Genomic DNA, 25,326 nt, shown 5'->3' on the forward strand with positions numbered 1-25,326 from the left:
TCTTCATCCCATCATCCATAGTTTTCTATGGGGTGCAACCAACCTGAAGCCTCCGGTCGTTCACAGGTACCCCTCATGGGATCTCAATGTGGTGTTACAGGCTCTCATTGGCCCGCCCTTTGAACCTCTCGAATCGGCCAACCTCAAAATCTTACATTTAAGACAGCCTTTTTGATTGCGATCACGCCGGCACGGCGAATTTCTGAATTGGCAGCACTGTCAATTCGCGAAGACTTATGCTTGATACAACCTGATAGAGTAATCCTCTGTTTGGACCCGGCATTTATACCCAATATCAACTCTTGGTTTCACCGGGCCCAGGAGGTGATAATTCCGGATTTTTGTCCACACCCCAAATATCCCAAAGAGAAAAAGTGGCACATGCTCGATGTTTGTAGAGCTTTATGTAAGTACATCAAACGTACGGCTGCCTTCCATTGCTCTGAATCACTTTTTGTCTCATTTCAACCTGCATCCCAGGGCCACAAAGTTTCTTCTCAGACCATCAGATGTTGGTTACTGGCCTGTATTACCCACGGCCCACCTTTTTCAATCTATTCCAATGCCACGCCATATCATTGCACATTCTACCAGAAGCGCCACCGCCACGGCGGCCTGAGCTACCCAGGCACCGATAGAGGAGATTTGCAAGGCTGCCACGTGGACTTCTTTGTCTCCCTTTGTTCGAAACTACAGACTCGACAAATTTGCTTCTACAGAGGGGTCATTTGGGAGGTGAGTGCTCCAGGGCATTCATACCAGCAGAGAGACCCTGGATGCTTCCGCTTCCCACCCTAGTGACATTTAGCTTGGGTATGTTCCATGCTTGGACTCTCCAGAGCAGCACCCAGGAAAACGACCATTGCTTAACTGAAGGGTCCTTTTCTGGGTGCTGCAAAAGAGAGTCCAACCCCACCCTGGATCTGCTCCGCCATTTGTCATATGATTTCTTCTGGACTTGTGGGGTTTTTTTTACGACCTTCATTGACTTGGTTCCTGAACTTCTCAGCGCACATTGTCTACGCCTTCATTGAAGAAAATCTTGAGGATTAGTCAGCACCAGAGGCATGGCTTAAAGTTTCAATTCAGTCCTGGGCAGATTGGCTGTATTTAACCCATGCTTGGATTCTCCTTCGCAGCACCCAGAAAAGGACCCTTCAGGTAAGCCAATGGTCATTTTCATTAAAAGCGGATAATCTCAGTTTGTGTGTATATGTATGTGCGAGCCCAAATGAGAAGAAGCTGTATTACAGTATGCCCATAGCTGATCAATTACAGAGAACATCAGATTTCTCCAGCAAAGATGCAAACAAGTTCTTGATATTGTTTCTTGTTATTTGGGAGATTTCAGTAGATTGAATAAAAGTATCTTATCTGGAATTTTCCCTCTTAAGTATGTCTTTCCTTTATTTCTTTCAGATATAAAACCTTCCAATATTCTTCTGGATAGAAATGGAAATATTAAACTCTGTGATTTTGGCATTAGTGGACAACTTGTAGACTCCATTGCCAAAACCAGAGATGCTGGATGCCGGCCATATATGGCAGTAAGTGGGATTGGAAAATTTAATTGCTGAGATGGGAATAAGAATGAACCCTTTTTTGGTTTTCCCCCCCACAACCCTGCTATGTAGAGTAATACTAAATATCCAGGATCAATCCTCTGGGTCAATTTTAATTGCCTAAAGCTCTGGATAGATAACTTGGATATGAATATAATATGTAATTATAATATGAAATTTTAATTCTGGCCCTTTAATACACACAAAAATATTTCTTATTCATAAATAAATAAATCTTTAAATGAGGTTGTACTGATCCTAGAGAAAGGTTTGAAACTAATTCCTTTGGAGGGAATAAGGAAGAGCAGGAATCATATTAGGTTTCTTGCAGGTGTCTGTCAGTAGTTTTGCAGAGGCAGTGGGAATATTACATAAGAATTGTAAATTGTGTAGCAATTTGGTTGCTAGGAGAGAAGCACTGTTTAATTTTGAAAAGACCCCCTGAGCGAATTATGATTTTAGAGATTTGATCTAGGCAGCAAAAAGAATTCCATATTTATTTTTAAGTATTCTATATTTATTTCTAAGTTTCTAAGTATGCTGCACCTGGCTAGATCACATCATTGATATCTTACAAATGTTAATGTCTAAATGCATATTACTGTTTGTGCAGCCCAGGGACTTTTTCAGTCTCATTGTAGAACATTACATCCCTGGATGCTCATGCTAAGTAGCTTCGGATGCATAGCAAATAATGCATATATTTTAATAATCTTTAATAATCTGGATTTTCTAATAGTAGACAGATCAAGGAACATTTGCAGGGGGAATAAATGTCTTAACTTAGACGGAGTTGGAGGGTTCCTAGAAAAAGCTTCCTACAATAAGAAAAAGAAGATGGGAAATGATGATTTCCATGAAGTACAGTGTTGGAGACACATTTCATCATCATTGGAATCTTTGCTTTTCCTTAAGAGAAAAAGGGTCATTGAAATAGGTTTGAAAATTAGGGTTCAGGTTTATTGTGGAAAAAGAGTGGAGGCCTTGAATGCTAAACTATGGCATGATAGTAAGTTCTCTTAAAAATGTGCCTAAATTTGCTTTGGACAAAAAGCAGCTTCACACTCCATTTTGAGAGCATGTTCCTGATCCAAATTAAAAGCACATTGGTTTCTTACCATGATCTTCCCTTCAGGTTGTCTTGTAAATTATACAAGCAACTTAGAGACTCAATTTAAGCACCAGTTTTAAGAAATGCTTGACATGTACTTAGGCCTGAAGTATGCTTAGATGTATCAGATTGTTTGATGTACAAACAATTGATCAAATTATGCTTAATTGGCACAGTTCATACAGAGCCCAGAAATTGCTAACCAGATTGTAGTGTTCTGTTTTGTTTTTGCTCTTCATGAAAGTGATGCTTGATAAGTGAAATGTTGGTGTTACATGAAGTCTTACCTCCATCTCACTGTGTAATCTTTATACCATTTCTTAATATATTTGATCTTTCTCTTGTATGCCTATTTTTCTCATCTTATTTCAGCCAGAGAGGATAGATCCCAGTGCATCCAGGCAAGGATATGATGTCCGTTCTGATGTCTGGAGTTTAGGGATTACATTGGTAAGAAATAGTGAGTGTTGCTGAAGAGAAGTTCTTAAATCTGCTTATGAAGTGATAAAAGAATTTGGGAAATGTAAAAGTTAGAGAGGTCTTGCTTTTATAAACATAAAATATCTGCCTATCTGAATTTATCAGGAGTAGAGTTTGGGCTTCTTTGTTCACTTTTTTCAGTTTTATTGTACCATGTGGTGCTTCCCCCTAGTGGACATATAAAACCATTGCTTGTGTAAAGAATACTTTGCTTCAAGTAGAAAGTCACACTTTTTTTTTGTAGCATAAATGAAGTGGGGGTACCTGTCTAATGAGAAATCATTGGTCAGCACCAGTGAAGTGAAGTACTGTTTCATATCTTCAGTTCCATTACTTGTTACAGATCTGAAGGAGCATGCAGCATTAACTTTTTCAGTGTCAGTATCAATTTTTCTATATGTATCCTTGACCATGGGAAATAAATGTATGCTTCCGTTTAGCTTCAAATGATTAGTCTTGGCTTTTCTTGGATTGAGGCTTTGTGCTTTGTGCCAAGCTACAGTTTATACAGAATACACACATTTTAATGGGAATGGCCAAATCTGATCTCCCAGGCACAAATGACGGGATTACTATTTGTATATCATATCCTCAATAATTTAGAATCTAAACTATTAAAAGTTCATCTCTCTTGTACTGACTTACCATATTTTATGATCCCAAAGGTGCTTTTTCAAGAGGCAACTGGATTTTCCTCTTGAAAAAGCACCTTTGGGACAACCATGACCTGGATGACTGAGAATCTCCATAGACATGTTTTGTGATAATCTGTAGTTAACGCCAATAATGCAACCACTGCTGCTTTCAGTTGATCTAAAGTAGGGCCTTATTTATAGTGAATTATTGAATTTCTTTCCCAGGAAGGTAGCTCTCAAATGGCCAAGTCTAACACAATGTTTAAAATACTTGTTTCCCCATGCCTAGTAGATATAATTGCCTGGATCTTTACTCTTAACTACCATGTTTCCCTGAAAATAAGACAGGGTGTTATTTTCTTTTCACCCCCAAAATAAGCACTTGGCCTTATTTTCGGGGAAGTCTTATTATTTTTGAGGGGCAGGAGGCAGCAAGCATGGTCACCTCATGGCTGCTGCTGTGTTGCATTATTTTCGGGGAGGGCTTATTTTCGATGGAGGGCTTATTTTGGCACATGCACTCAAAAGCCCGATTGGGCTTATTATCTGGAGAGGTCGTATTTTCAGGGAAACAGGATATTTAGGAGTGTTAGATCTGCAATTCATTTACTGTCTCAGTTGGAATGCTTTGATTTACATTTTATCATTGTTATAGAACTATTGTATTACACTATATCCTGCAACCGGCTCCTTCCGAAGGAAGAATATATAATAGCAGCAGTAACTCTTTCTATTTTTGTGAACTTCATGTTGAATAATTCAGCCTGTATGTTTTGTGCTGATCTCTTTGCTGCAGTATGAGTTAGCCACAGGACGGTTTCCTTATCCTAAGTGGAATAGTGTATTTGATCAGCTGACACAAGTGGTCAAAGGAGACCCACCACAACTGAGCAACTCAGAGGAACGGGAGTTCTCCCAAAGTTTTATCAACTTTGTCAACTTGTGGTGAGTATGTCTCACTTTGATCTTCTTCTGGATGAACGGTTTAGCACAGTGATTCTCATAGGGATTCATGCGGGCTTGAATAAGGGTAAATCTTGAGTTAAGTCTTGGGGATCTGTGGCCATGGTCCATGGCTACAAAGTTATTTAAAGGGGGTCCGTGGTGAAAATGGTGAGAACCACCAGTTTATATAATCTATATAAATAAATTTGTATAACGTGCTAAGGTAAAATATGAATTTTTTGTTTTGTTTTTCCAAAGTAAATCCAACCATTGTGTTTTGCATAACATGGTTTATGCTTATACTTAAAGCGTGATAATGAGAACTACCGTATTTTTCAGAGTATAAGACACACTGGAGTATAAGATGTACCAAGATTTTGAAGGGGCAAATTAAAAAAAAGAGTTTTTGCACCCTGCAAACCTCCCAAAACCAGCCTGTTTTTCACAAAAATGGGCCCATTTCTTTTTTCAAAAAAAGGGCATGCATAGCCTTTAGGAGGTTTATAGAGTGCTCCTGGGGGCTGTAGGGGGGCAAAATTTAGCAAAAAACGGCCAGTTTTTCACTCATTTCTGCCCTCCCCAGCCCCTAGGAGCACGATGAAAGCCTCCTAAAGGCTATACACGGCCATACAATGCTGTATTCAGTGTATAAGATGCACCCAGATTTTCAGCCTCTTTTTTTAGGGTAAAAGCTGCCTCTTATACTCTGAAAAATACGGTAGTCAACTATAGCTTATTTAATAAGCCTTTCTTAGGAATGTGTTGTTATCACTTCAGACAGTTAAATTTCATAGTTTAAATTAATACTAGTCTTTATTTATTGTGACGTTTCTATGACTCAAATTATTATAACCTATTGATAAGTCCTGAATAAACAGAATGATCTGTGCTAATTGAACTACAGAATTGAATTCTGTGTCTGCTATGTCTGAGTATGTTTCCCTCCTATCATAGAGGGTCCTGGTACTTTTTTTGCTTTTAAGTATGAATTGGTGTGTCATATCTAAGGTTATAATTGAGACAATCTACTAAATAGAAATGAGTGGAGATTATAGTTTTCTACCCATAGTATGCTATGATCCTACATCTGGCCCTGAAATTTTCTAAGAAGTAAGATTACTTATTTGGGCATGGACTCGCCAGTATCTAGCCCTTGGCATAGTATGGTGCTGATTGCATTCAGCTGGGTTCACATCATCGTTCTGACGGGAGTAGGCAACTGGGTACCATCCATATTTTTTTCATAGTTCCAAGTCGGTAACTCTGCTCACTGAGATCAATACAAGTTAATCAAAATATTGGACTGCCTACCCTTGCTATAATATTTAGTGACAAGAATCGATAGAGTTCTACTGGGAGTATTTGCAGCTTTGCATTTGTTACATTATATTGGATATAAAATGAATGGTTTCTGAGTCTCATTGCAATTAGTATGCCAAATGGGAAACATCCAATCTACCAAAAAATAATTACAAACAAAACAGGAATTCAGACACATTAAAGTAACAAGAATAAAAGAAATTGCTTTTGAACTTTCAATTATGTAAAAAGAAAAGCAGAAGAAAAATATTTTTAAGCTTACTGAACTTTCCGGTTAGTGTAACTTTAGTAAACTAGTAAATTTCTTTTGAGACATGCTCAACTCTTGATGATTTCATGGAAATATCCATGTCAGTCTCTTGTCAATAGTACAGAAATAGGTTTTATGGTTTGTTTGGAAATTTGGTCAGTCTGTTTTCTTGTTAATGTTTCAAACACTCTGTAAAACACATTTTGACCATCAGTTTATGGCTTAATAAGCAATATTTAAACCAGTTTTTTGAAACCATTTCACTATCCCTTTGCACACACAAGGCAAAAACTAAGAACCTGCAGTTAAATTATAGATTGCCCTTATGTCCAAATTGGAGTTTTGTTTAGTGGCTTTCAAATAAACAAGAATAATTGGATGCTGGTGGTTTTTTGTTTTTTGTTTTGCTTTTGTAACAGTTTCTCTAAGCCAGTGATGGGCAACCTTTTTGGCGTGGTGTGTCAAAAATCGGCAAAAAATCGAGCATAACTCGTGTTGTGTGTCACTTCGACAAAAACATAATTTTGCGCAATTTATAGTTTAAACTACAAAAATATATAATTGCAATATAATTGTATTTAATAAACCAAAAACAAATTATTTAACATAGCTGCTTAGTAACTTCTTTGTTCATCAGTCGATTTCGTATGTTGCCCTTGATATTATTATCAGTATCACTTACCAACGGTCCTGCTTAGCAACCAAAATGTTGGCTCAGAAACTCTGGCATTGAAGCATGCAAGTCTTAAAGCTGTCAAGTTACAAGAACCTTGCACCCCTAACCCTTTAGGAAAAAAACCCCAGGGGTCTTCAAACCTGACAGCTTTAAGCCTTGTGGACTTCAACTCTTCAACTAAAAGAGAGACTGATAAATATTAAAAAAAATAAAACCAAAAAGCAGCTACTGCAGTGGCTTAGAATTTTACTCAATTACTGTTGAGCCCATGGAAAGTTCTGCAGCCCCAGGAGCAAAGGAAGGGGGACGGAGAGAGAGAGATTGGCTGTTTGGGGTGCTTGAAACCACCTGGCCCTCCCCAAAGGAAACCCTCATTTGCAGGATGAGCCTCGACTGGCTCTGCCCAGCGGGGTTACCCCAAGCGCCATTGGGCAGCGAGGGATGCTTATCCTTTTTCCTTCGGCTGCTTCAGCTGGGACTTCAGACACCCCAAGGGAGGGACTTTATCGGGCCTCCCCCTCCCCACCCTTTGAATGAAGGTGTGATATGGCTCCTCCATCCCTGCTCTTTAACCCAGCCAGAATTACAGGAGGGCTGCCCCCGTTCTGCTTTCCGGGGTGGATCTTAGCCGAGGGACACCAAGACCCCAGAATGGGTGGGGGGTGGGGGAAGAGCTTCTTGACGGAGGCCACGATCGACTTTTGGAAGTTGTGTTTTCGTAAAATAAGATTAACCTTTGGATGTGTTTGTTCCGCTCGGCCAGCGGCGTTTTCTCCCACTTAATCCCGGCGGATCCTGATATCTGAGCTGGAAAACTGCAACCCCCCGGAAATGATGACGCCCCGCTGAGTAGCTGGGACTTGCAGAAAAAGGCTGCAGAGAGAGAAGCGTTCGATCCGTAATCCGTCTGTGGGGGGCGCTGGGGACAGGCCGGGCCCCTTCTTCCCACCTCTATCCCCCCCCACTCTTGAGGGACAAGCCCTTTCCCCTGTCCCAACGGTGGAATTTGAGGCTACCTCTGCTTTCCCTCTCCCTCCCTCAGTTGTGCAGCAGCGGCAGCGGCAGCTCTCAGCCTGGGCGGCAGCGTCACGCAGGCTGTGGAAGGAGGGGGAGGAGGAGGGAACCAAAGAGAGCTTTTACCGAGTCTGCGCCCCACAGCCAGGACCGTCCTGGCGCCTCAAGCCGCGTTTCTTCCTGCAAAGCCCTTCTGGCGTCAAGCGGAACTCTCGGGTTGCCCGAAGGGCTTTGCAGGAAGAAACGCGGCTTGAGGCGCAAGGACGATCCTGGCTGTGGGGCGCAGACCCGGTAAAAGCCTCTCTTTGGTTGGTTCCCTCCTCCTCCTCCTCCTCCTTCCACAGCCTGCGTGACACTGCCGCCCAGGCTGAGAGCTGCCGCTGAAACAAGTTTGGGGAGCATGTGCGTGTCACCCGAAATGGCTACGCGTGTCAGCACTGACACGCGTGTCATAGGTTCGCCATCACTGCTCTAAGCTCTGCCTTGCACTAAACAAAATCAAGGCAGAGCTGTTTTGAATTTCTTATGCTTTCTCAGAACTAAGTCATATTTTCTACAATTCTTCCCTTAACATTTTCTCATTCCATTACCATTCCCACCTCTACTCCAACAATTGCACTGCATAGCTTACTTTGCTTCCAGGTGCAATTCAAGATGCTGATTGTCATCAAATTGTTTGTGATTTGTGGGACCACCATTTCCCAGAAATCCGTAATATTTGCCCATCCAATAGGATTCAGTAGGGTAGACTCACTGTGTGTCCCCTTGACAGGAGACTATCACTACCAGGGGCCACATACACATGTCTTTTGAGTTGCAAACCCTCCCTTGGAACTGTTCTCCCAAACACACAATTGACCCTCCTGGCTTTTACAAAATCGATGAAAATCTGATTGTTCTACCAAGCTGTTACTGTATTTATTCAGCGTTTGCAGTTCCATAGTAATCTAGGATATAGTTGTATGATTTTAATCTCCAATATTGAGACCTATGCACTGCCCAGAATTGATGAACTGGAGTGGCCTATAAATCTTGTAATTGAATGAATAAGTTCAGATGTTTCAGTCTGGATAGAATGAACCTCCCTGCTGGTTTCCATGTAAATTGTGTTATCTCTTTAAAAGAAGCTGTTACTTTTCCCTATCTTCCAACTATGCTCTGTCTTGTTATTGATCCACTGTTAATTATTATTACTATTTTGACAGGATGTTAATATATTAGATGCCTTTGTAGAAAATTGTTTCTAAGAGGTTTAGAACAGGCTTGGAAGGCAGGAAAAAGAAAGCATGGATAAATGAGTGCTACAGATTTAAAGCTTGTACATTGTGGGTACAGAATTTGAAAACAAGTAAGTAGTCTGTAGGTTACAGTAACTTCACAGAAAAATGAATATGTACCCAAATGCATTAGAATTACCAGTTTCTGATCATTCCTTTAACTTGTGCCATCCAAGAATTAACTAAAATGCCTTTCTGCAATCATTTTCATTTGTAATCTTTTTATTACTCTTTTTAGCCTTACAAAGGATGAATCCAAAAGGCCAAAGTATAAGGAGCTTCTGGTGAGTATGGAGTATGAACCTATCAGCAAGATTTAATTGAAGGTTTAGGTGATTCCTATTTTGAAGAATGATTGCTCTGTAATAGAAACATTGGTATTTTTCATGCTGTAGAATATCTCCTATATTGCACTTACCGTATTTTTTGGAGTATTATAACACGCATCAGTATAAGACGCATCAAGGTTTTATAGAGGCAAATTAAAAAAAAATTTTTTTTGCACTCTGCAGACCTCCCAAAAACAGTCCGTTTTTCGTGAAAACAGGCCCGTTTTTTTTTCCAAAAAAAGGGCACGAATAGCCTCTAGGAAGCTTGTAGAGTGCTCCGTGGGGGGGGCGACAAGCAAAAAGTGGTCCATTTTTCATGAAAACAGACCCATTTTTTGTTTTAAAAAAGGCATTCATAACCTTTAGGAGGCTTATAGAGTGCTCTTGGAGGCTGGGGGGACAAAATTAAGCAAAAAATGGCCCGTTTTTCTCTCATTTCTGCCCTCCCCAGCCCCCAGGAGCATTCTGCAAGGCTCCTAAAGGCAATGCACAGCCATTTTGGTGAAGGGGCGGGGTTTCGTAAGGCAAAAAATGCTGTATTCAGTGTATAAGATGCACCCAGTTTTTCAGCCTTTCTTTTGAGGGAAAAAAGTCCGTCTTACACTCCAAAAAATATGGTATATAAAATTAAGTGATGGTTGCTTCTCTCTATGGTGCATTGAGTGCAAGCCAGTTTTTTTCCCAGGTTTTGATTATAAAATTGAAATTCTGTGCCTGGATAATAGACCTGCATGGCAATTCATTGTAAATAACTTGAAGACTTCATTTGAAGGGCTTCTGTCAAATCATGTCTTATTTACATATTCTTATTCTGAAGGTTTTATGTCTATTTTAAACCATGTAAGGATTGTTTTTCCTAAAAAGAAATTGTAGAAATCATGGCAGTAGTTCATAGAAGTTAAGGTAGATAGAGACATTTAATACTTTTATGTCCTATAGATAACTTTTTGTGATCACATATACTGACAGTGAGACTGTTTTGTTCCTTTTTTCTTTCCAGAAACATCCCTTCATTCTAATGTATGAGGAACGAACAGTGGATGTTGCATGCTATGTTTGTAAAATCCTGGATCAAATGCCAACAACTCCCAGCTCACCAATGTATGTTGATTGATACTGCTGCTATATCAAAACTCTAGAGCAAATGCTGAGAGAAAGCAAGATGTACAGAATCTTCACCCCATATTGCAGTGTTTTAATGCTCGCCCAGACACCATGTGCAATAATGTTGGTGTTACTCCTCCATTCTGTCTGTATATCATTGTCACTTACCAAGTGGATCCATGTAATACCCGAACTCACAGTGTTAGTGTCAAGTCAAAGAGAGACTTTGTTTTGCTCTTTTTGTGGACATATACATAAAATGTGGAAATAAGTAACATTTTATTTGTTGACCATGATTGGATAGCACCTAAAAGTTAAGTTCTAAACTCAGAAACTTCTCAGCAGCTACTGGAGGGATTTTATTCTCAAATTCTTCCAACTGCTACAAATAATTTAAAGGAAAGGAAGTTAGTTGTTGGTCTGTCTGTTTCGAAATATAAAAACAATACTGCTTGGGAGACAGTAACTTGTGCAGCCAAATGGAGCTACTTTTACCTTCTGGAGCTAGCAAAGGCAAACGGGGGATAATATATAAATATATATATATAAATATATTTTTCTTCACAAAGTGCAATAGATTGAGTTGAAATTCTGTTGCTTTTCAGCCACAGTGTATATTTTTTAAAACAGTGTGACTCAGCAGAACTTCATAATGTTGGGGGAGGAAAGAGTGATCATGTAAAATGGATTATTTCTTTACCAAAAACATTCAGTGCGTTGAAAGAGCTAACAATTCAACTTATAAGGGAGAAAGAATAATGTATTCTTTCACTTTCCATGGAAACCAGTCTTCAGCAGAATTAGGTATCCTACAAACTGTTAACCAATGAGATAAAATTTTGAACTGAGGAATTATTAAACTATTCAGTGGAATTTAACTGGCTTGTGATCCCTGATTTCTAACTATAACCTGGTGATTACTTGGCTAACTTTCACATTTGGAAAGGACACTGGATGACCTGCAGTTGTGAATAGCTGTATTTACCTTATTAAAGAACTCCAGGTGTGATTTGGATCTCTGCTTCCTATCTGATATCAAGTATCAAAGCAGATAAGCTTCCTCCCTCCCTTTCAGTTAGATAACTTGTACTTCCAAAATCACAACAAAATGGTGCTAATTAATTTGATGTACTTTGGATGATGAATTTGATTTCCACTATACCATTCTGAAAATGGAATTCAGTTTTTTATAACGGCTTATTGATATATATATATTATGGAGAAAATTGCTGAGTCAACATCAATCTGATGGCACATAATCAATATTTGTAATGTAAGGGAATTAATGTGTTAAATTCTTCAAAGGACAGAATACAGGACAAGGAATTTTAATATTGTCAATCCAAGAAAAAAAGCCATATAAAATTAAACTGGTTTTAATTTCTTCAGCTATATTTGATGAAATACTCATTTCTAACTGACAGCGGAAAAGAAGTGACCCTTGTAAGACACAACAAAATGGAAACAAGATCTTATTGCTTTAGCCAATTAACTCTTATATTTCTAGTTTACCAACTGGTTAATAAACTTTCAAGACATGAAACAATCAGTCTAAACAGGAACCTTTGCCCCTGCAAGAACATATGGAATCACAAATGAGATATTGTTTGAATTGAATTTGGTCTTTAATAATGCAATGATTCTTCTTTTTAGTCCTTTCAGGCAAAAGAAGTACAGAGCCTCCCAGCCTTACGTATCAGTTTTCTGTTGGCTCTTCCTTGTCTTTGCCCCCCCCCAAAAGAATAATTGTTATAGAGCCCCATTTCCCAATTCTATTATTTGTTTATATAAGCAGAATATTTCCATGCAGTTGATCAGAAAATGGAGGTAGCTTCCAACGCAGGCTCAGTGCGATGGAAGTTCTAGCATATTAATCATAGATTGTTATAATATACTATTAAGGGTGCAGCATTTATATTACAGTGTATGTTTATAAAGATGTATAGTGTTCAGAAGCTGTGAAAATAGTGTAAGAACTGTACATTGTGAGCTCTGGTTAATTTTCTTCTTCTTGTACTATAGCAAAAAATGTATAAAAGTTTATTGATAAGCTGATGTGCAGGGATATTGCCTAATCGTCTGTAAGTAAAATGGAGTTTCACAACATGATGGCTTTTAAGAGCTTCCAACTATTTTATCTTTTCCTGAATTGACTTCCTGTTCTATTTAAGATATTCTACATGGAATCAAAGTGTTTAATGTAATAGTTCTATTTTTTTTCGCCTGCAGGTCAGTTGTAATAAATCAAGGATGCAACGTAGACCTTGTTAATTTTTGTTATAAGGTCAGGTATGCAATGGGGAAATCAATAAATGCCACCTTTCTCTGGTCAGTTTCCCCTATTTATTGAAAAAAGAAGAATTAAAATAGATGGTGGAATTAAGGAGATTCTTTTCACATCTTAAACAAAAAACATAAGCTCTATTTGATCATTGATACATTTTAAACAGGTATTTGTCCTTGCCTCATGAACCACTTCGGCTGATGCATCACCTAAATAATCATCATTACTTAAGTGCTATTGCAACTGAGACTGGACTATTGCTTGAATGGTCAATTCATTTCTTACACATATTTTTAATGTATCTCAAAACTTCACTGTTTCAGCAGTGGCATCATAAGAACATGAGCTGTGTACTCCTGGTTTGGACTCTTGACCCATCAGCAGTCTGTTCTCATGGTGGCCAACCAATACCCCCCAAGAAAGCTCACTGTTCTTCGAGTTGTTGGTCTTCAGAGGCAACCGAAGCTAATCACCATCGATCCCCATGATTTTCTTGAATCCAATCCTTTTTTGAAGCCAGTCAAGCTGATAGCCAGCATTGGAGTGAATTCCAAGGTTGAATCATGCATTGTGTAAAAAAAGAAACCCTTTCCATATTTCCTGATTCTTCCAGGATTCAATCTCTTTGGGTGATCTCTGATTCTAAAACTTTTGAGAAGGGGTAATAACTTCTAGTCCCTTGCATTTTGACACACCATGTATACTTTTCAGTATACCTCTGGTCTCATCTCATTTCCCTCCTTTATAATCTCTAAAGCCTCACGCCATAATCATTCTTCATAGCAAAGTTGCTCCTTGAGTTGCCCGTCAATCTCTGAAACTTCTTGAGCTCCACAATGTCTCTGACGCATGGCAACTACAGGTAGTCCTCACAGAATGATCATAGTTGAACCTGGAATTTCTGTCACAAGGCTTTGGGGTTGTGACCTGGCTCAGTTTTACAACCATTTTTACAATGGTCATAAATCAAGTCACCATGGTAGTTAAGTGAATCATGTAGTTGTTAAGTGCATCCATTCTCTCAAATACATGGGTAGGTTTTTTTTTGCCAGAAACTGTGTGTGTGTGTGTGTGTGTGAGAGAGAGAGAGAGAGAGAGAGACAAATTACAGTCATGTGATCCCAGGACACTGCAACCAGTTGTAAATGTGAGTTGGTTGCCAAGCACCCAAACTGTGATCTTGTGACCACAGATGTATCCCGAAGTTGTAATTTTGAGGATTAGTTGTAAGTATGTATTTTGCTGTCCTCTGTATATTCAAATAGTTGTTAAGCGACCAGTGGATAAGCAAAGACTACTTGTAGAGCTGCACACAATATTTCAGATGTGGTCACATCATTGATCTACATAAGGGCATTATAATACTGGCATCTCTATTTTTAATACCAGTTTTTATTATCTTTAACATGTTGGGGTTTTTTTAACAGCAAATGTACACTAAAATTCCCTTTTTACGACTTTTTAATCCCTTAATTCTCAGAGCCCTGGTGACGCAGTGGTTAGAATGCAATATTGCAGGCTAATTCTGCCGACTGCCAGGAGTTCGATTCTTACCAGCTCAAGGTTGACTCCGCCTTCCATCCTTCCAAGGTCAGTAAAATGAGGATCCAATATGTTGAGGGCAATATGCTGACTGTAAACCGCTTAGAGAGGAATGTAAAGCACTGTGAAATAGTATAAAAGTGTTATTGCTAATTCGGGAGAGTCGGGGCAACTGGATGGATTAGAAAGTTTATTGGTCGGATTCCCTTCCTGATGTCACTATGTCAACATATTCATTGTCACTGCTCGCTCTGGTCCTATTAATTTGTTTGCATAGTTGGGATTTTTGGCATTAGCTTGCATAACTTGCCCACACTGAATGACATCTGTTTAGATGCCCACTCCCTAATATGGAACTCTGCAGTTGTTTATTTTTTGTTTATCACCTGAAGTTTTTTACCATTTTGACTAACGCTATTAGCGAATCTGGCTATTTCACTAGTCACACCCAATTCCATATAATTTATAAACACATTAAAACAATTCTTGGTTCTAAGTCAGCACTATTTAGATCCCATTTACTCGTTTTATTATTTGTGTGGGTTACCCAAATCCCATTTGTATTTGGTAGTGCTATATAGCCCATTTATCACTACTGTTCCCTCTGGCAATGTCTGATGGGATTTGGGGTTTCTTTTTGTTAATTGGTTTCAACAAGAGGCAGTGAAATAATTTTAATTCATTTATCGAAGCCTGAGTTTATTATATGAGCAATGCGGAGGGCATGGAAAGAGGAAAAATTAAAAAAGAAAAATTGTGAAGGAGTTAACCACATTTCTACTTTTCCTTTAGCATTCAGAGAGTAGAAATTGATGTGACTGGCCTGCCAGTTAGGATTATACTAAGATCACAGAAGTGTTGTTATTTTTTTCCTGGACAACTTCTCCTTAAATGTGTATTTTTTCTTAAGATTCACTAACAAAATAACAGTGGAGTCAGATGGATTTTTTTCCAGTCCAATCTTTTTAACAGCAGTAAACATGGCTGTCTTCCTTCAAGGTGAATATAAAAATCCATTCTGAGTCATTTGGATAGGATACAGAAGAAATTAAAGTAATACTGTATGGAAATGGAACATCGTGTACTATAAGACTTGACATGACAAAATAACATTAAAACACAAGCTAGTGTGACATCACAGGATTCGTTTAATAAGTACAGCAGTGCTGGTCACAGAGGTAAGCAGTGTATTTATTTACAGTGTGGTTTTTTTCCGTAGTTTAACAGCATCCTTTTAAATAAGGATAAAGCTGGCATTAAAGTTCTGTACCGCACAACAGTGTAGCACCTAAAACTTCTGGATTCAAGTGCTATTAAAAAGTCTCATTGGAATGACTTCAAACTTCTTTGCATATTAACAATAAAAACTAAAAAAAAAATAAGCACGTGAAAGAATATTCTGGCTACTAGTGCACTGTGAACATTTGTACAATCGAAAACTCATGCGTTAAATAGTGATTTTTACAGACAGTTAACATTTTTAACATGCAGCAACTGTTAACTTTTTCCCTATTTCAGCCATTGAAGTTGGTCATCTTAACAGGCACATAGTTTTATGGATACTGAAGTCTGCAAACAGTCGTTCTGCTAATCTTCCTCATGAAGATATTGATGGCACACAGTCCTTTATTTATATGCTGATGATATACACACACACACACACTCACACACACACAAATCCTATAGTAGGTACACTCATTTGGTAAACATAATGAATTTTAGGTTCCAAACCTAATTTTACAAAGCTTCAGGAAATAGTAATGACGAATTTAAATTATTATTATTTGTTTATCACCCCGCCATAGAACCTTCTGAATTCTGTGTCTAGATTTATGAGAAAAACCAAAGTAGTAATTGATGACTACTATTGCAAGATATCTAGTGAACTTTTCCTTTTCACATGTGGATTCACATACACTGCCTCTAAAATATCCTAAATGGGATTTTCTAGATCATCACAATAAAATATAGAAAATATTTCCTTCTCTTTTCTTCCTCTTGTAAATCTAACAGGAGGAGTAAACCAGAAATCGTGATGTCAATCCTGGCTTCTTAACAATTTGCATACCAGGAATGGTGGCTTAAATAATTTGTCAAAACACAAAGCTAAATGGGAATCTAGATCTTGGATATCTCTTTCTTTAGCAGTTACCCAGTGTTCATACTGAGCTCCTCTTTTAAGGTTAAATGTAATGACATTTACATACTGAAGTGGAAATAAGTTCTTCATTCCATTTGATGATCACAGTGGAGGAAGCCTTTGTGAACCCATACAAATTAAACCAAAGCTTTATTACTGTCATAGACATGCACAGTTTGTGAGCACAACATTTTTCATGGGCACCTTGAATGAATTTGTAACATAGTTTAGCATTCCATTTGATTTTAAGCATGGAATTGCTTTATTTGATTAAATGGTTTTACAGTTACTTAATAAATACAAAATGTATTTATTTTAAATATCTTTTACTGATGCTTTCCATTTCCATTGACAAATGTATCACTATAGGTATCAATTAATGCTACTGATTCTTTAAGAGGTTTACATATATTCTTACAGTTATCACATACCTAATAGCACCAAGATTAAAACTGCTTTAAGTACTCATTTTACACATGTATGTACCATATCCCATCTCCGTCTACATAACTATTAGTAGTGAAGGACTCAAGGACACCACTACCCCATCTATCACAAAAATGCTATATCCTATCCTATTCCGCTCAGTTATAGAAAATCGGGGGGGGGGGGGATCTGCACATCTGTTACAGCAAAAGAGCGCTTACTGGATTCTAGTAAAAAAGGTCAATTGAAGACCTAGTAAAGATTGGATTGAGTTTCTTGAGAAATGTATTTCTCAACAAATATCACCTACTGCTTGAAATCTAATAAACCTATAGTTGAGGAATAGATCAGAAGGGTGGAGAATAGGCTTTATTTACCTTATTTTCAAAGTTAGTTCTTTGAGGTATGAAGCACTATGCCAGTGGTCAGTGTCTTGTGGCTTAAACAGAAGTCCCTGTTCGCTATTTGAAGACTTTTTAAAAATCAGCCAGGAAGAAGATTGCCAGCTCTGACTACATTTGGAAATCATCCATGTTATTCACTCACTATGAATAATTCTATGCAGGGTATGTACAGTACCTGTGAAGGCCTTGTTAGTTTTTTTCCATCGGAGAATCCAATCCACATAACAAGAAAAATACTGTGACAAACATTTTCACTCAAGGCAAGAAGTGAGCAAGTCTTTTGCATTGTTGAAGCACATATAAGCTGCCTATTGCACCTATTTTTCCAAAGGCTCCTGTGGTGATATTGGTTCACTTGATTGGTATCTAACTGCTTTTGAAAAAGTAGCATAAAACTCAAACCTATAAAGGGTGGCAGAAATATCCTTGTTTCTACCATTTCATACATCCAAAGAGAAACACATGGGATTGTGCTGCTTGAGTGGGGATTTATCTAGCTTTTGTCTGGGTTTAAGACAATCAAGATTTTTGAGGTATTCTTGAGACTTTTCAGCCTGTCTCGTGGCATTACTGGTCAACTGATTACTTGATTTGAAACAAAATGATTTTTAAAGAAAAGGTATGAATTTTACATCAAGGCGGTTACTGACTGACAAATAAAATTTGCCTTTGCAGTAGCTAAAATCATATGGAGGAGGTGGACTAGAGACAAATTGACAGTAGTTAAAGTTCTATCTGGAGTTTTGATTCATTACTTCCATTATTCCTAACAACATAATACAATTATTGGATAAGATTGAATGTCCTTATCTTTGTCTTCTGTTTTGTTTCTTATGCATAATCATTCTGCACATGGTCTAATGGTAGCAAAAACTAAATAGGAAAAGGATACCTTCAATTTGCTAAAATGAACGATGCATGTAAGAAAACAAGGAAGATATTAGTCAGAAGGTGTATTGTTACAGGGAATAAAGCATGTGACAACTTAAAACTGAATTAAATAGTTCAAAGTGGATTGAGATAGAAGACAGCCAAGTGTTGATGCTAAAGTGATTTTACCCTGCAAAACTCGTTTTCATGTAGCTCTGAATCAGTGGTGGGTTGCAGGCGGTACGCCCCAGTACGGGCATACTGGAGCCTGCCCGGAGCACTGGGTACCACTCCAGTATGGTGCTCTGGAGGGCCCACCTGCCCGCCCGAGCTCCTTACCTATCCTTTAAAGTCTTCGGCGCTTATGTGCCCACGCACTGTGTGTACAGCCCCTGCGTGATGCTCCGGTGAGCAGCTGGAGCGTCGTGGAGGAATTGGTGGATGGTAAGATGCACACGGGCGCGTGCTGCGCACATCCATGTGGACGACGCCCAGAACTCACCATTGCTCCGAATATACTCAAAGTGATGGATGAGAAGAGTAATTTTCCTTGGAAGTAGGAAAAAAGGATTTTTTAAAAATAAAAGTAAGCATGGAAAGTTTTGTTTTAGATTTTGCTTTTCTATCAATACCAAGTATTGCTTGGTTTAAAAATGTTGCTTATGCTAATGCTTAAAATGCATCCACTTTATTATTCCTTGAAACTTCTTGAAATTTTGCATCAATGCGAAGAACATTGTTTTTATTTACTGTTACTTTTATTAAATTTTGGTCCTGGAAACCTCTAGCTAGGCCTCCTAAGGTTTAGTCTATTTAGCCAGGGCTTGTCATAGCTTTTTTTTAAAAAAACAAAAAAAAAATCTGTCTTACTATTTTCTAGGTTTTGCCCTATTGACACATGTGACATTCTAGGGATAGCTTAGTGATGCTGAGTACAGATTTATTGTATCAAGTTACATTCACAGACTTATGTGTCATTATCCAACATGCACATTTTATTTTCTGAGTTTAAATAGCATCTCTCATAAGCCTTAAATAGCATCTCTCATTAAAGGCTTGGTGCTTAAAATTGAGTTTGTATGGGAAAAGTCCTGGTTCATCTGTCGTCTAATGTCTATATGCTAATGGAAATTGATAGCTTTCAGTGCACAACCTTATTTAATACTGCTTTAAATTCTGCAATCGTTTCACATGATATTTGCCTATTTTGCTACCTCTGCTAAAGAAAGAATGTATGAGATACACAAACCAACATCTTGGTGGAAAGTTAGGAAAGTTCACTTGGTTTATTGACAATTGTTTCTGCTGTTAAAATACTTCCCAAAAGTCTTGCATATTCTTACTAAATATCAGAATTCTTCAACACTATTTTACCGAAAGATACATATCTTTCTCTTCCACTCTCTTACATATACATATAATCCTATCATTTGTAACTCTAGGAATAAAAAATGTTGCTTTGTCATATGGAAAAGAAGGAACTGGTGTTGGAACTTATACTTATTTTTGCACTACTTTCTCAAAATAGAAGGTCAATATTAGCACCCTTGTTCCATTTGTATTCTAGATGGGGAAGAGGCAAAGCAAAGATGGTGTCTGCAGGATGTGGTCAAAAAAGTTAACATAGCTTCCCCCTTTTTTATCATTTTTTTCACCCAGTAGACATGCTTAGGGCCATCATTCCAAGCCTATTAGATCCACAGAGGTACCAGAGCTGATACTTTGGGTATGTCTCAAGCATTGGGGTGACACTTGGTAGGCATTTGGAGGGACCGGAGCTGAATATTAGAATTTAAAAAAATACAAAAATGAGGATTACTCCTTTCGTAAGATGTTTGGGGCTGGTATTAGAATTGTAGTGAATTAAGTTTGCTCACTCAGTCAGTCAGTGGGGAGTACTGCAAAATTCCTGGGATTGCAGCATATTTCTCCCTGAGCCCACTAGCTAAATAGTGGTGGTCACACTGGTTGCAGACCAGTTAGGATAGCCCTATCATGGACCTCTCTACAATCTGTTTTTCCTTCCCGTCTAAGATTAAAAGTTATTTTAATTATGTAGATAGGGAAACTATTAGCAGACACTCAAAAAGAGTTGCTGAGGAAATGATCTAAATAAAGTGCACCCCAGTTTTACTGACAGTTTTACTGACAAATAAAATAAAGGGAGAAATAAAATTTGTCGGTAAAACATAAATTTTACACAAAAATAGTTTGTCGCAAAAGCGACTGCCTATGAAGGCCCCTAGATTGGGGCTGAAAGACAAAAACACAAGCTGTATGCTCTGTCCCATTATTTGGTAGACCAGGTTGCCCTAATAGACTAGTCCCACCGGACAGGTATAGCATTAGCATTCATTCCCCTCCCCCATCCCCCATTACAGCAACAACCCCATGAAACCAGTTGGGCTAAGAGAAAGTGATGGTTTTAAGTCACCTGGAAGCATCAGTGACTGAAGGTAAAGTAGAACCTCAGCCTCTTTGCTCCCAGCCCAGCATCTTAAGCCCCTGGGCCACACTGGCTATCTTATTTATGTGGAGAATAAATCACTTTATTGAACAACTTGCCTCCAGAAGTTGTGAATGCTCCCAACACTGGAAGTTTTAAAGAAGATGTTGGATAACCATTTGTCTGAAGTGGTATAGGGTTTCCTGCCTAGGCAGGGGGTTGGAGTAGAAGACCTCAAAGGTCCTTTCCAACTCTTATTCTATTCTAACTTATTGTGTTCTGTTACATTATTATAAACATAATACAATAAAGTAGCTATTATAATTATATTATAATAATTGGTCCTCCAAATTGATAGGGATTTCTTAAACTGACATTTCCTTAAATATTTCTTCCATATATTATCCATCATTGCCTATGTATACATTTCTTCTTTATTTATTTATGAATTAATATTTAAATTAAAACATTTAAGTTAACAAGATATATTTAGTACCAAATTGTTAAAGGAAATGCCATTACCAAAGACATTTTAGTCTTTTGCAGGAAAACAGTAATAGTTTGGCCACTTTTTAAAAATTAAATAGAAAAAAGAAAGAAAAGGTATGTTTGGCAGACAGCTAAGATGGTAAGAAAAAATTCTTTAAATAATGAATATCAACTATTAAGATTGTACAATATATTCTTTGATGCATGCTTTAAATATTAAGGGATGTAGCATGAATCAGGCTGAATTAGATTCTTCTTTTTGGAATAAAAAATCAAAGTATTTGATTTTTAAACATTAAAAAACCCACTGAAGAATGAATTTACACAGCTGGTCTGTAGTTCAGTAATGTAATTGGTTTGAAAAAGCAAGTATAGACTTAAGTGACATAATAGCATAATAGTTAATATCCATTTACAAGAGAATAAGCAAAACTGAAATAGAGTGAAGTCCTAAGGTAGTGATAGATGACATTTATATGGAGAAATGATCAAACAAATTGCAACTTATTTTAAGGTTCATTCTGAAAGATATGTCTTCTGGGTGATTTGTTTATAAAAATGCAGGACACCCATGTACCCAATTATCCAAACCTAGAGATGTTTCAACATTTTTTTCCAGTTCTCAACTGACAGGGACACTTATGAAAAAGTTCTGAAAACAAACCTACAAAATCTTGCATGCAGGGAAATTTGCATTCAATATTTTTGCAGTCACAAAAAAAGGAAAAAAGGAAATAATGGAAGATAAACTTTTCATTCATAAGAAACTGCCCAATTTGGATTAGCACATGACAGAAAGCTATCTCTATCCTCCAAACAATTCATATTTGGAGCTATTATTGAAAGTTATAAAATGTAATCTAGAGATCGTGATTAGATTAAGAACAGTTTTTGATGTCATTGTTTCACAAATTATATCACACAAATCTTTTTTTGGGAAGAAATACTGAAATGTAGGTATGTGGTTGTCATATCATAGGCTATAATGGAGCATTGCCTAAACGAAATTATTTTCACTGAAGTCTAAGCAACACAGAAACAACAATAATTAAAGCAAGGTTTTTTTTCCAGTCAAGGTTCCTCTCATCCCATTTTCGTACCGTATAAAAGTTAAATTAAAATAGAACAGTTATAGCTTATCAGGGGTTGCCATTGTTCAAATCAGTTACATTTTTATAGTATAGCCTTATTGAAAAATAGCAATAATTTGAGATTTTATTTATTATTGTCTTGTATGAGAAAGTGACAAATATAAGATTTCTGAACCATAAGAAGGCAGCAAGGAATGGTTCGATTGATTTCTGGCGATTCAGGGTAGAGAGATGTTATGGAGTAAGACAGTCTGTACTGGAAGAATGGCTACTTTGAAGATGTCAGCCGGGACAGGAAAATGGGATGGAAAACAGGGAAGGTTGGAATCCCCTGGAGAAGCTACACATATACACAAAATGAGGCTGTGTTATCTAACAATCTGGATGCTTTTGAATAAATATAGGAATCTTAATCCAATTTATATGCTATCTGTTACCCTTAATTCAGAATTTGCTAAACATGAATAACCTGCAACTTTTTGCCTGTCACAGCTAGGTATGATAAGATTTGAAATTCATAATATAAGGCTGGTTTGAAGAACAACTTAGAAGCAACACCTTTCACTAATCATGGGAGAACAATTTGTTTATTGAAAGAGATTTTTGGAGCTGTTTTTATTACTTAGTGAAAAGCAAAAACACTGCTTCAATCATCTCTTTCGAAACCTAGCTATCAAGATTTCTGAAGATGTGGACAATCCACTATTTTATAATCCTGACAGCAGCAAGATCATTCTCTTAGAAAACTTAGAAATTAATTGTAGTATTAATATAACAGCTTTGGATTCAGATAAAACCAAAATAATTTTGCTTCCAGTCTCTGCTTTCCTGATTTTATTCCCTTATTTGATATTAACTCACAGAGATGCACTTTTGAGGGTTGATGGATCCTCTAGAATGGCAACAGATATGAAACATGGGAAATTGCAGTAGATTGAGGAAATCAAAGAAATCCAGCAAGGCTGCTTCAAGTATCTCTGGTATCAAAAGGCTAGGACATGATTGCTATTTTGCTCCATAGTGGCAGCAAAAATAATATATGAAAATAATTCAAAAGAAAAGAGACTGAAGCAAGAGGCAATTCGACAAACATTGAGAATTACTGAATAAAACTATTTGACACATTCATAAAGATATGGCAACCCAATAAAAATAAATCTGAAGAATAGAAATGTCTGAATTCAAAGGTTTTATCTTGCTCATCTTCTACTTCTTATAAGGGGTGAAGACACTATTGCTTATGGTGAATTTATTCTTGATATGGATATTTGGAATTTCTATCTAATGATCACGGACAAAATTTATGTTAAATGTTTAAAAGATTTTGAATGATGGATGAATACTGGTTATGTGCTGAACTGTTACAACTTTTATGTATCTCAAATTATATACATACATACAGTTTACATTTTAATTTAATAAAAAAATAAAAACAATGAAATAAGTACTTATTAAAGGAGGAATGTACCTTTAAAGCAGAACATTGGTGAGGCCATGAAGGCTCTCCTCCAATTACACTCAATTAAAGACCTCTTATTTCTACATTTTCTTGTTGTTCCATTTTGAAATCTTTTCCAAGGAGAGTGCCCACTACAAAACAAATCATATTACTTCAGGTCTGCTGCATGTATCTTTAAAACTGAGAAAACAAAAAGGAATAAATAAACTTAAAAAGAGAAAAATATTCAGGGAAACGCTAGGAAATTATTTCAGTTTTGAAAATTGATAGTAAAAGGTTGATGATCTCTTGATGCATCAGAGCAAGATGACTTTAAAAGTGGGTTAGGGAAATCCCCAGTTAAACTGTTCATATCCGTATATAATAAGCATGAAGAGCAAAGGTTCACAAGAAGCAGTGTATGGGATCTACAAATATGCCCATAACAGTGTCATATAGTTTGATAAACCTGTTAGGATTAGTACTGACAAATTTGGGCAATGTACAGTTGTCTTGCATAGAGAATCTCCTTCTGGAAGAGGTTGAAACTGACGAGGAGCAACTGGATTTGCTTACAAAGGGTAAGGAGGAATTTGTGTTAGAAATGAAGGATTCTTTATTTTGAGTGTAGCAAGGAAAGGAAATAATCATTTTGTGAATCCACTGATGGTGAAAAGATAAATTATGTCCTGGGGAAAATGACTCCAGTTCCTTTTGCTCTCTCTGCATTATTCCAGCGCATTCTAAAATAGTCTTTTAATTCTTTCCATGCAAATTACTTGTGGTATGTTTCCTCCCTATCCTTAAAAGGTTTACTTTGATCACCACTGTTGTAAGTGCAGATCCATAGTGCCGTTCAAGTTGAGATCAGTAACATCTAAGAAATCGATGTTGAAGATGCTGGGCCCTGTAGTGTTCAGGGAACCAAAACCATTGGCTGAGCTTGGTGGTGTGAGGTCAAGCCATTCCATTGTTTCCCAGGGAGACTCTGTGAAGCTCATGTGCAAACCAGTTCCTTCACCAGATGAGGGAGACAACTGAGTCTCCATGGGCGAGAGGGGGGTTGGCAGGATCTCATGGGGTGAGACTAATTCATCGGCAGCCTTGCTAGAAAATCCTTCCATTGCTCCGTCAAAGGGAGGTTCCTCAGTACCCAATTTCAGAAGGGTGACTTCACTTGACCGCCCAAGAGGACTGTGGGAATTTAACAGGATTTCCAAATGACTGTCATTGCTAGAGCAGCGTTCAAAGGGGAGCTGATTTGAGGTGTTTTGCTCAAATGCAGTGGATGCCTTTAGTAACAAGGGTGTTCCAGAAGTTCCTGAAGACACTGTTATCTGAGGTACCTTCTGAAGACAAGGGCGGTCCTCTTTAGCATTTGCAGGCATTTCTGTTTGCAAACCAAATATGATAAGTCAAGAGCAAAACCTCTTTGGGTCTACTTCCAAGGTTAAGTGAATACACTTCTGCTTGTGCAACAGGACTTCTCAACA

The 25,326-nt window shown here is 37.7% G+C and overlaps 2 protein-coding genes across 5 annotated transcripts in view; one reads left to right on the top strand and one right to left on the bottom strand.

Annotated features, from left to right (window-relative positions):
• Nucleotides 1–12,809, top strand: part of MAP2K4 (mitogen-activated protein kinase kinase 4) — a 59,479-nt gene extending 46,670 nt beyond the window's left edge. For all 4 annotated transcript variants that reach the window (XM_032210664.1, XM_032210666.1, XM_032210665.1 and 1 more), the window contains 5 exons: nt 1,420–1,547; nt 3,046–3,123; nt 4,585–4,733; nt 9,509–9,554; nt 10,600–12,809. In XM_032210664.1, the coding sequence (XP_032066555.1) occupies nt 1,420–1,547; nt 3,046–3,123; nt 4,585–4,733; nt 9,509–9,554; nt 10,600–10,713 (515 nt within the window). In that variant the 3' untranslated portion in view covers nt 10,714–12,809. The remainder of the gene's footprint in view (nt 1–1,419; nt 1,548–3,045; nt 3,124–4,584; nt 4,734–9,508; nt 9,555–10,599) is intronic.
• Nucleotides 12,810–21,033: 8,224 nt separating this feature from the next.
• MYOCD (myocardin) overlaps nt 21,034–25,326 on the bottom strand; it is a 119,020-nt gene continuing 114,727 nt past the window's right edge. Inside the window, exon 13 of the mRNA XM_032208532.1 lies at nt 21,034–25,223. Within this exon, the coding sequence (XP_032064423.1) occupies nt 24,655–25,223 (569 nt within the window). The 3' untranslated portion in view covers nt 21,034–24,654. The remainder of the gene's footprint in view (nt 25,224–25,326) is intronic.

The sequence above is a fragment of the Thamnophis elegans genome, chromosome 2 (genome assembly GCF_009769535.1).
Source record: "Thamnophis elegans isolate rThaEle1 chromosome 2, rThaEle1.pri, whole genome shotgun sequence".
Taxonomy (NCBI): domain Eukaryota; kingdom Metazoa; phylum Chordata; class Lepidosauria; order Squamata; family Colubridae; genus Thamnophis; species Thamnophis elegans.